This window comes from Frieseomelitta varia, unplaced genomic scaffold, assembly GCF_011392965.1.
Source record: "Frieseomelitta varia isolate USP_RPSP 00005682 unplaced genomic scaffold, Fvar_1.2 scaffold_160, whole genome shotgun sequence".
Classification (NCBI taxonomy): domain Eukaryota; kingdom Metazoa; phylum Arthropoda; class Insecta; order Hymenoptera; family Apidae; genus Frieseomelitta; species Frieseomelitta varia.
Window position 1 is genome coordinate 283507 of NW_025109306.1, and position 12352 is coordinate 295858.

At 32.7% G+C, this 12352-nt stretch overlaps 1 protein-coding gene and 1 long non-coding RNA gene across 4 annotated transcripts; one reads left to right on the forward strand and one right to left on the reverse strand.

The window, feature by feature from the left end:
* Positions 1–133: 133 nt before the first annotated feature.
* LOC122537029 (sterol O-acyltransferase 1) lies at positions 134–7446 on the reverse strand. Of its 3 annotated transcripts, none has more exons than XM_043669921.1 (10): positions 7308–7446; positions 6527–6761; positions 6281–6354; positions 5844–5971; positions 4474–4644; positions 3873–4021; positions 3627–3769; positions 3223–3386; positions 2217–2487; positions 134–959 (listed from the first exon to the last, which is right to left on the reverse strand). In XM_043669921.1, exons 2-10 carry the CDS (start codon positions 6606–6608, stop codon positions 540–542), a joined length of 1602 nt encoding a protein of 533 aa, XP_043525856.1. In that variant the 5' UTR covers positions 6609–6761; positions 7308–7446; the 3' UTR covers positions 134–539. The 3 variants fall into 3 exon arrangements, with proteins under 3 accessions (XP_043525856.1, XP_043525846.1, XP_043525863.1); XM_043669911.1 differs by having other exon boundaries at positions 6527–6822; XM_043669928.1 differs by having other exon boundaries at positions 3627–3766; positions 6527–6822; positions 7308–7439.
* A 109-nt stretch (positions 7447–7555) lies between these two features.
* On the forward strand, positions 7556–10766 carry LOC122537054. The gene is made up of 2 exons (XR_006308537.1): positions 7556–7723; positions 10360–10766. It is a non-coding gene; the product is annotated as an uncharacterized LOC122537054 (long non-coding RNA).
* Positions 10767–12352: the final 1586 nt, after the last annotated feature.

Consider the following 12352-nt stretch of genomic DNA (forward strand, 5'->3'; position numbering starts at 1 on the left):
TCATCTATTATACATATTGGTACCCAGTGTGCAAAACTTTTTAATTGAAACACTTATTCTAAAAAAAAAAAAAAAAAAACAATTCTTTTGAAGACTTTATTTATTTTTTATTACAATTTTTTATTCTTTTTTCCTTTACAATTACACGTTACACTTGAATCTCCTTTTTAAGTTAAAATGTCATAAATTTTAGTCAATACTTTGTATTGTATCTTCTATCACTTTCGTTTCAGACAATTCATAACTTATTCGTACTAATTTATATAGCTTCAATTATAGGCGCCGTACTTTTATTCGCGCCATTAAAAATATTGCAATCCAAATTATTCCAATCAATAAACTTGAAATGTTTCTTTGGAATCCAATATTTACATACTTGAGAATAAACTCTGAAAAAATTCTCATACAAACCAGTTTCCTCGACACACGGCACAGCATGTTGCTATCATACATACAATTATAATCTAAAGCATTTATTTTACTTAAACTCAAATTAGTCGTATTCTCATGTTCTTTTTTTTTTCTTCTTTTAAATTTATTCACTTAAAAAAACATGTCCAAGTTCTCGGTATAAGGAGATCCAAGAAATCGTCTCGAGCCGAGGGGCAATTGATCCTGGCGAAATACTCCATACAGTACAAACTAACTAATATTCCACTGCCCGAGCTCAAGGAGAGCCAGAGGAATATATTTCCAGCTGACTTCAATACGAACACGACCATCAGGCCAATACCACCGAAAAGAACCAGCAAAACTGGATAAAAGAAGCGGATGGAGAAGCTGAGAATGTACTCGTGCATGATTGCTGAGATGGCGAACACTGCGCAAGTAGATAGAACCCTGTTTCCTGGCGCCAGTGTCTCGTACACGTCCTTGTAGATGTACGTGTATAGCCAGTCGTGGACCACGATGTTCCAAGTGCGATAATAAGCGCTGTAGCAGATTGAATTCCACCAATCCTGCAATTGAATCAGTGTGACATGATTTTATTGGCATTTCGTTACCCGTACACTCGCGGGTGTACAGAGTCCTTGGATCGATAAACTTTCCGCAAGAAAGCTACGACAGATTGAAAGGAATAGTTGGATCGAGAGGAACGATAATGAAATATGTAGACGTAGAAAGACTATGGATTTGACGTAACAATCTCGATGACTCAGATTTGGATCTCTGTTGAATGAGAATCTCTCAGAAGCATTCATCACATATTGTGTGATTTTTATGAATGGAACTTGGAGAATGTGACAAATTTCTTGCTTACTATGTTCTTTGATTTACTTTGCAGGATGTACTTAAGTATGTGTCATTCAAAGGCAACTTCTTATTGACAGCGACATGTTGATAATGTTAATATTGAACCTACTAGATGTTAATAATAATAATATTGATAATGTTAATATTGAAACTGCTAGAGTATTTATAAATATATAAATATATAAATATTTCAATATTTTATACTTCAACATTTATATATTTATATATAAATTATAATTATATTTATATTTATATTTATATATATTATATTATATTTATATTTATATATTTATATATAAATTATAATTATATTCATATATATTATATTATATTTATATTTATATATATTTATATATAAATTATAATTATATTTATATTTATATATATTATATTATATTTATATTTATATATATTTATATATATATTATATTATATTTATATATATTTATATATAAATTATATATAAATTATAATTATATTTATATTTATATATTTATATATTTATTTTCTATATAAATATTTCAAAGATTTGAGATTTGAATTTTCTTAAGAATCGGAAATTTCAGTTTTTCATAATACCCTTTTCACATCTTCTTCGAGACTTTCATCGATTTGTTTTTTTAATACTCTAATCGTTAGTATTGTTTTAGTGCTGATATTAAAAATCATAATAATGATTTATGAGAAATTTTCTCTCTTGTTGTTTAAAATATTGCGTTCGGGAGTTTTGTAAGATCTGCTTTTTATAACTTAGGTGCAGAAATGATATTGATCAACCGCGAGAACTAGTTTTTAGGACTTGGGTTATTTTTGGGAACTTGAGAATCGAGTTTCGCTCGAATTAATAAATATAAAGTGAAATCCAGCTGTTTAGTATCGTTAAAGTTAACAGCTAGTTTAGCGTTTTTATCACGATGCTTTGTTTTTTAATTTTAATTAAGCTAAATGAGACTTAAACTTACTTGGTAAAACATTTTGTCGGCGAATCGCAACAGTTCAGCGAAAGCGTTCATCCAACAGTGCAGGAGAAGATAAAATCCACAAAGGAACATTAAAATTCCGGGCAGCATCGAGCTCAGAACATTGAGCGTCAGTGTCCCCAGCTCGACCTGTTTTCCAAAATCCCGATAGTTTGGGTACAACAATCGTTCGTAGAGGAGTGCCACGAAAAAGATGATCGTTATTACTTCGATAAAATTGTTCAGAACGATGTTCCATCGGATGTTTTTCGCCCTAAACAGCGTAACATTTCATTTATTTGTAACAAATGTTCTTTATATCTTTTTACAAGTATTTATCCTAAGTTATTGATATATAAGTTTGATTCTTATTGTATTCAAAGAGAGTCAAAACTTCTTTTACAGATCTAATAAAATTACTAGTACATGTGATAAATATACATGTGTACCTAGTCAGATAATTGCTCTTTTAAATTTATTCATGAAAAGTACAGAGCCTGAAATTAAAACATGAATTTTTGATTGTTTTAATCTAAATCTTCGATTACGTTTTACGATTTATTTGGATTTTTTTTATCGTCTAGCTGAGAGATATGGAAAATCGAGACACAACGACAATGACAAAGCACCGTTATGTTTCATTGATTACCGTGATTATCGAGTACATGTGCCCGAAACGTTGATAATTCGATGTATAGTTTGACATTTTAGTACAAAAGTACCGTGCATATTATCTCGAGAGACATCTAAGTTGACAAAATTCATTCAATCACGTAAACACATTTTGGTAATAATGACTCTCGACTGCTATCTCAAGATATAATGTTTCTTTGACGAAACAGAAATGACAAATTTAAAGAACATTTTGATTTTGATTAATATATAATGATACTAATTACCCTGAAAGGGAAGAGGATATCTTAAATATCTCGCAGAATGTTGAATTTCAGTTCACGTATAACGTCGTCATTAAATTTTGATGCATATAAAATACGAAATTACGACTTACCTAGGATATCTGTCTTGATAAATCAGAGTTGGCGCGAACAAGAAGTAAAGGTACTTGGAAAAACCAGGTGGCTGTGGTACCGGTGTCTCCGAATGGGATTTATATAACAAAAATTTTGGTGCTACGCTTCTTACGAAAGCATGAGTCTTCATTACTAGTCGAACCTGCCAGATGCACAACGAGGTACAGTCTTACATTGCAATCTTTAACGATTATTAATCGATGCGATGAATTTCTTATCTTTTTATAATTCACAGTGTAACGATTAATTTGCATTATATACGTGTCTACTGGAAATCTGTTGCTATCGTTTCTCAATTGTGTTTTATAAAGAGACAATTAAGAAAAGACGATTGAAAATGATATTTAACAATATGATTAATAATGACAATTGAAATATTTACTTGTTCCATGAGAATGATCATACTGGACGCCAGTGGCAAGTCGTTATCGAGTACAGCTCTGGTAGGAAGCATGAAGAGCAAAGTTTGATACAGAATGATACCTCCCAGCCACGCGTAGTCCCAAATTTTTTTGCCAAACGCTGCAGAATGAAATTTACAAAAATCGAACTTCGTTAAAAATCTAAATAATTTAAAATGAAATCTGGCAAATGAAAATCTAAATAAATCGAATTGAAATTCACTTACAATTTGGCGCGTATTCGAGACGACGTGTTGCCCAACAACAGAAAGCAACGTACACTCCTAGAACCGAGATCTTCATCAAGGACCAGATAAGAAGCACTATTGGAAATTTGGCAAAGCCAGCTCGGATCGTCTTGATGCCGAGATTAGGCCTGAAAGAATGAATTGTGCTCACGATCGAAGGTTTTCGCATCTTTTATTTTATTCTACTTTATTTTATTACTCTGTTTTATCTTATTATTTTCTGCATTTTGGACATTTTATCTTAACTCTATCTCAACTCAGGCCTACGAAATTTGTGAAAAGCAATCTTAGTCTTGTTTAAAAGTATCAAAGTATCAAACTCTATCTCAACTCGGGCCTACGAAATTTGTGAAAAGCAATCTTAGTCTTACTTAAAAGTACCAAAGTATCAAACTCTATCTCAACTCGGGCCTACGAAATTTGTGAAGAGCAATCTTAGTCTTATTTAAAAGTATCAAATTATCAAAGTTCGAAGGCTGCGAATGAAAATGTTCATTTAGCAAAGGAATCTCCACCGCTTTCGTCGATATTGATTCAACAGAATGATTGGTCCGTACGAATGTTGATTTTCGATACTTACGAGCCTGTATGTCGAATATCGTACACAGCGGTGTGTATTAACAGAATTATCAACATAGCTACAATCGCATTATAAAGCGTGCGAATATGTTTGATCTCGTACAGGTCGGTCAATAGTGAATTTCTTTGAAGAAACTGTTTGCTGCGTAATGTGTTCTCTTTTGTCGGTTTCCTGTAATGAAATCATAAATGAAGTGTTTAGCAATTGAAAAAAGAAATTGGCGACAAAAATACCAACTTGATGTTGATTAAATGTTTTATAAACATTTTAATACGTGTTGCGAACAATTTATAATACGTGTTGTACGATAAAGTGAAAAGAAATGCACCGAAATGTACTGAAATGAAGAAGTTATTACGAAAACAGCGAGTACGCATGCACTTGAGTTCAGTTTATCACGATTCGACATTTTATCATGTTTTCATAGTATGTATGTACATGATAGCAACGACGAACGTTATTTTATCGTTCATCTCTTGGCTTCTTTAGCTTATTAATCCGTGCAAGCACAGTTTAAAGTTCTTCTCAGATATGATAGATCGATTTTTCTTTTTTTTTATTACACACGATAAGATCTTCTTATATTTAATATCTTTTTAAAGATTTTCAAAGATATTCGAATCTTTTGTTTTTAATGATATTTATGCAAGTTCTTTTGGTTCAATTTTCGCACTTGATGATCGCATGTTCGTAAATTGTTATAAAATACGTGTAAGAATCATGTTTTTCCAGTTTCGCTAATTCTTATATAATATTGTTCTTTATTCTTTTGTTAACATCATTGTTTCTTTACATTCTACATATTGTGTACAAACATGCTAGAGTCTATACTAAAGTCTTGAATCAGGTCAAAGCGGTTAAGTGCGCGTGTATTCGAATGATCTTCGAGTTAGGTTCGATTCACGGCCAAATATTCGCGTAAGGTCATTCATTCGAAAATTGCCACCTATTTTTTTTTGTAAGAGACAGAAACACTGGAGACACTCGTTGAATAATTTCGAATAATGCGATCGAAACAAAGTACAAAAATTAAATTTCTGTTCCGCGAATTCAAGAAATTAAAAATGAAATGAACTTCTCGTGTTTTTTTTTTTTTTTTATATTGAAAAAAAAAATTCTCTTTCAAAAGATATTCCCGACTCTTTCGTGACAATTAAGAAGAACAACATCGTTCATTTAATTTAAAACATAATTTGCCAGTTGCTAAAATATAATTAGCTAGTTGCTTTTTGAAGATGAATCTGTAACGAAGAAGCGCATCGTGCTCGTGAATAAAATTAGCACCAACGTGTACAACGAAGTGTAAATCGAAAGTAATATGAGAATAGAGCGTGTAATATCAAGGTTTTTAAGAGCGATTATATAATTACGTTCTATTAGAGTAATTCTTCGAGTCCAGCAGATCTTTCAACTCCTTCGAATTGATTTTGCGCATTACTTCCGATATCATGTCATTCATTCGGCTGCTCACAATCTCCAAAATGTCTTGTCTGATTTCCTATAGAAAAAAAAAAAAGAAGATATGTCATTGGCACCTTTAGCTGAAGATAATTTATCTTTCAGTGCTGTTATAATCATTGTACTCAAGTAAATTGAATAATTCAATAATTGTTATTAAGTAAGTAATAATCCAGTAATAATGAAAGTTTTAGCAAAAATTAATTAGATTGATTGCGCCATTCGTTTCATCAATTTATTTATGCGAAAATTTGAATTTTATTGTGGCTTAGATTGAAAAGACGATGCTGGGAACACTCAGAAATTATAATAATTGATAATCAATATAAGTTTGACTTTTTCAATTTACCTGCATCTGCCCTTGCATCTCATTGACAATTATGTCACGCACTTCGGCTTTTTTGATCCTGGCGGACTCCGTTTCTATAATCGGACATTCAAAAAAGTTCAACAACTATTTTAAGTAAAATTTTGTAAAATATTCGAAACTTCGCTTTTGATTGTTTGCTCTTTAATTCTAGAGGAAATTTTTAAAAAATACCTATATCGGATATTATCTTCTCTTTAAGGACTGTAAGATCAATTCAAGATATACCTTGTGTCTTGGGACTTTCCGATGTCTCATTGAAGTTCTCAATTGGAGCAGGTATCTCCATAGCGGCGGCTTGTTTTTCCATGTTTTTCTTTGTTACTTTGTCAACGATCTATCATCTTACATTCAATAAAGCTCGAACAACCCCACCTCCGATGGGATTTCATAAAAATATCGTCATATTCTGATATTGGTGTAATGTAGTTTTGTAGACAGATATCACCAAATTGTGACAAACCTGTGTCCAGGAAATGTTATTGAGATCTCAAACAGTCAGCCCACACAATATATTGCTTTGTCTAGTTCACAGTAAAGATTCAATTGAATAAAATCATTTAATGTAATAATAACATATTAATAATGCACACAGTAAAGATTCAATTGAATAAAATCATTTAATGTAATAATAACATATTAATAATGCACACAGTAAAGATTCAATTGAATAAAATCATTTAATGTAATAATAACATATTAATAATGCACACAGTAAAGATTCAATTGAATAAAATCATTTAATGTAATAATAACATATTAATAACATAATAATAACAAATTTAATTATCTAATATATTAACACTTTGCTGAAACTGAAGAGATCAACTTGAAAGGTTCTATTCGATGACAATTGCAAGACCGTAATTGTTGCTAAAAGTAATAGATGATTTCAAACGAGAGTCGATTCGAAAAGAAAAAAGAAAATGCGGCGAAATATCGAACGTCGAATCGAGAGAACAGCACAGATTAAAAAATTACTCGACGAATTATGGAAAATTGATTTTACCAAGTTGAATAACGTTGACGACTCAGTTCGACGACCACACAGATTTAGAGATAAGTCGATTTGACGACTATTAAAGAAGCGTTTACACTGTACGAGGCGCGAACTGCTACTGATCCATCGACCGAATCGGGGATAGTATATAGAAACGGCCGGCCGGTTCAATGCTTATCGAATTTTTCCAGCGATCGCGCGGTAACGAAGTCACCCGCGTTTCTTTCGTCCAGCCGTCGATCTCATCCTTTGATTTATCGTCGAGTGCAAGTGCACGCGTACCCGCGACTCGTTTCCATGCCCCTGTCTCCTCTGATTAAGTAATTGCAGCACAGAGGTTTGCGGCCCGGTTGAAAGTTTTGCTGAATCTGTCGGCGCGTTCGTAAGCGTGAAATAACGTCGAACCTCAAGATGCGAAGATATACGTACGTCCGAGATTACACAGACTGGAAATACTTGGAACGCTTTGCACGTTACACAGAGTATTAGCGAGTATTTTTATTGTTTCTCGCGACAGTTTCGCGAAATAATAAAGAAGATTCTGTTTGCTCGATCTTTTTATTTTTTTGTCGAGATTCGTTCATTTGTAAAGATTTACGTTGCTATATCTCTAAATAAATTTCATGTTCTATATTTTAGTATTTTATTTTGTAACTCTATTGAAGATTAATATTCTTAAGGAGAGCAAATCTTTTGGAAATTTGACGCTGTCGATTAATTTTACGTTTAATTTGACGCTTATCGTTTATTATTACATTAAAACATAATTATTAGCTATTACAGCAAGTGAGTTTGACATTTTTTCATTCAGCCGGAACAGGCTGAATTTTTTGCAACTTGTTTGTGTCGATACAGTTTTAAATTGGTGTTAGATTTAAAGATCATACGAGTGTTGATAAGTGTTTATAAATATTATGTACAATCTCTCTTGGATTGGGGTCACTTATATTACAATGTTATGTTTTGACTTGTATCCATCGTGATTTCAGAATATGAAAATGAGGACAAGTTTATTCAATCAGATTTTTATATTATTTAAGAGATTCAGAGTACATTTCAGATGTATTAAAATACTTCACTACATATGAAACTTTAAAATCCATAAGAAAATTTTCAAGTTAAATCTGAACATTTTATTTAGTTCATTTTTACAAAAATGATCATATGTTCCAATCTCTGAGGCTGTCATTCAACTTCGAATTTATTTAATATTTTTTTCTTCATATATCAAAACATTTATATATATATATATATTTTAATATATGAATTTTGATACAAATGTACTATGCAAATAATTGTGATTTTGCGACATTGCTCGATCGAAATCGATAATTTTATTTATTGATACGTGTGAAATATTCGTTGAAGAGATTTGCGTGACATTTGTTATTCACATCAACGATTGTTCATACAAATTGCACGGTCCATTAAACATTAGAATGATACGAATCGTAGATTGAATGGAATTCTAATCACCTACAATTGCCAACCGGTTTTATCTCGAAACTCCACGATTTGATTTGACGATTTGACCATTATGTCAATGTCAGTGAGGGATCCAAAAAAAAAAGAATTCAAAATTCTTTCATTATGTTATTAAAAAGCTTGAATGTCACATATCTGTGATACGCACGTGCTTCTATACATTTTTGCATTTCTAAATTTTTCATAAATACACGAACATTCTCAGTACTAAAGAAAGAAAGAAATATTCTTTTCTGTAAAAAAATTTTACTTATGTACACGTCGAAATTACAAATTATTGCGATGGATCTTAGTACGGAGACACTAATCTATCTTACTCTTTCGTTGCATCTCGACTCGCATAGAAAAGATAACAGGCCAACAATGAGAATAATGGCCTTTATATCTGGCTTCTCTATAATAAAACCACACGGTGATTACAGTTCTTGTGTCCTTCATAGAAGTGTTAAGCAAATTTGTGCACAAGTTTCTGATGTTTCTTCATACAGTATTATATTTGTTGCAAGAATAAATGATTGTGTCTATCAGTGCAAGAAGATGTCAACATTTGTTATCGTATCGTATTTTTTGCTCTCTTTTTATCCAGGTTTTTCTATGTCTTTTCCCGATATGAGGATGTTACAATATTTGTATAGCTGACTGAATATATTAGAGTTTGCTTTCGTTTCATTCTCTCCTTTTTTTATTATTTTTTTGGTCGAGTTGAAAGATGAAGCGTTGGAAGTTGAATGCTGCAGAATCAAAGCAGTATTGTGATACGAAAAGTTTATATTTTTTAGTTATAAAAATCATTCTCTTTCTAAGAGGATTCGATCACTGATTCAATTATTATAAGCAAATAGTTAAAACTGTTAAATAATATACAAAAATATCATAAAAATGCATTATTTTATAGTTTGAATAATTGATTTAAAAGAATGAAATTATTTTGTTTCAATAACATTCCTAAATATCATTTAATATAATTTTCACAACCTCTCTATTAATTAAACTAATTGTTTCATTCAATAATTCACGTTCTTAAATATACATTGCCCGATTGTTATAAATTATTAGTTAAAATTTAGTAGCGCTGCGGTGCAGAGCCTGCCTAAATCGACACGATAGAGTGCCTGTTAATCAATGAAATAAATAAAAGAGAGCAGTAGATAATAAAACGTAAATGTGTGCTTACTCGATCATATTGATAATGTTCTGCCATCTGTTGGTGAGTACTGACATAATAAAACTATGGTTGTACAAGGGTACAACTTTGTCGCCATGTTGGAGAACTTTGATTTCTCGAATCTTTATTGCGACAATTTTTAAAGATATATATATATATGTGTCTATATATTTTTTATACTAGGCAATTGTTTCTTAATTTCTTTGTTAAAGTAGAAACTTTTGATTTTATCATCGAAATTTGACAAATATGTGTTAATTTTCCTTTATTAGATATTTCTATACCCATATTCTTTTCACTTTTCCTTGATAATTTAGATATTTATTTACGTCAAATTCAAATTTGACAATATTTTACAATATATGTATAATATATAATATTTTAAATATTAAAATATCATTGTATTTACAGGATTATCGTGGAAGATTCTACTGTAAAAATCAAAAGAAGTAGAACTTAATCCTCATTGGAATAGCACGAAGTGGCCATTTCCAAAACGTTGGAGACATCAATGCCTCGTAGAACGTGCGCCATGTGAAAGCATTCAGTTCACGTTCAGATTCTCCTACAACCCTAATGTCAGGAGAATGAATCTTGTGTTTGCAATTCAAGAATGCATTCAACAATACAAGAATGTAATTCAAGAATTCAAGAATGCAATTCAATGGACAATTTAAAATACAAGCCCAAAGAAGCATTTCTTTTATACACGCTTATAACTCGATTCTTTCATCCGTGAAATTTGCAATATTTTTCATTGAATCCTGTATCGAGCAAACGTGAAATAAATTAACCGCGAAGAGTTGTTAAAAAGACGATAACAAGTACCACACAGTGAATGCTCTTTCGACAGTAAGCAGTATCCTTGGTTCTCATCATTGTAATCAATCTTATGTTTAACCAAGCTGGCGCTGGCAACCGATTGCGGACCATAACGAGTGACCAAACCGTACACAATAATTCGCCGCTTTCTTTTTGAGAAATTATTGAGAAGTAATAAATTTATCATTTGTTTCGCCCTATTTTGTTTTACTTAAGTATACTTGAAACTTAGGAAATATTATAATTTTGAAACAAAAAGTTCTCGACGTGCGTGCAAGAGATTAATATAATATACTAATTTGTACTCGTGATGTTTCTAGAGAAAACGAGTAACGTACAGCGTGATCAGTATTTCGCAAATTAAAAGTCCCAAATCGTACGAAGGAAATTGAACCATTTTGGCCAAAATCCAGCATGTATGGTTTTCTTAAATATTTTCGATCAAGCCATCTATTCAGACAGAACGGATATCCGCGAATCTTTGCAAGGTATTCAAATACGGCCTTCTTGGTGGATGCAACGTACGGAAACAGCGAAGGTGTTTAGTTCAGGTCGACTGCAATTTGAAGCGGACGCCTTCGTTGCACGCACAATTAATTACGCGGCCGCAACTGATATCGCAACACGCAGATTCATCGTGATTATCGTACACCGTTCGAGAGAAATTTATCTCCACGAGTGTCAATTAGTTTGCGGAGCGTTTCTTCTCGGAGGAATTACTTTGGAGGAGATCTTTCAAGAGATTTCTGTCGTTCCTTGAATTTCCTGTCGTAATCGAACTCAATCCAAGCGTAATCGAACGCGTAAAGATATCAACGATCGATCAAATAATCCGATAACGATATCGTCTTCGGACGACAGTGCGTGACGCAAGCGCAAGGACGTTGATAGAGCGATTGGGTCAGCTATTGCGATTCTAAATTCTAGATATTTGTTGAACGTGTTTCATCGACGTCACGCTTGGAATTTCACATGAATATCCTCGTGAAAGGAATCACCTCGGTGTTTTTCATTCACGATGAAAAGCAAAAGCACCTCAAATCTGGATCCTAGAACGAACTTGTTACCCGTCTGTATTTTGTCAAACTGCTCAACTTGTAATCTGTGACCGGAAAAAGAGTCAGCAGTCCTAATTAAAAAGAAATCGTTATGAAACACTCGCGACTACGAAGAAACGATCGTGAACCATTGAAAGATATTCAGAAACCGGATTTTCCAATTTGAGAGATCGCTGTTGAGTAACATCGATGATCTTTGCAATAATTTTCCTGGCATCACGGAATGTCGCGTTCTGAAGCAGTAGATTGTTACGCGCGTCTCCGAGCATCGGTCAACCATCCGGGTTCGGCGTCAAAAAAATCGCCGAATGGACGTACAGCGGATCTGCGATTCGTGAGGCGACGACAGAATGACGAAGAGGACGCGCTGTAAGATCGCGAGAGAAAAAGAAAGGAAGAAAAAAGAAAGAAAGAGAGAGAGGAAGAGAGAGAGAGAGAGAGAGAGAGAGAGAGAGAGAGAGACACTGGTTCTCTAGCCTCGTGTGTGTCGTGAAAGTTATAGTGGAGAGCGGCGAGCAAGGGGG

Coding starts and splice junctions, on each gene's coding strand:
- LOC122537029 (XM_043669921.1), bottom strand. CDS start 6,608: ATGGAAAAACAAGCCGCCGCTATGGAGATACCTGCTCCAATTGAGAAC. Junction 2,488..3,222: donor TATCAAGACAGATATCCTAG/GTAAGTCGTAAT, acceptor TACGCTGTTTAG/GGCGAAAAACATCCGATGGA. Junction 960..2,216: donor CCGACAAAATGTTTTACCAA/GTAAGTTTAAGT, acceptor ATTCAATTGCAG/GATTGGTGGAATTCAATCTG.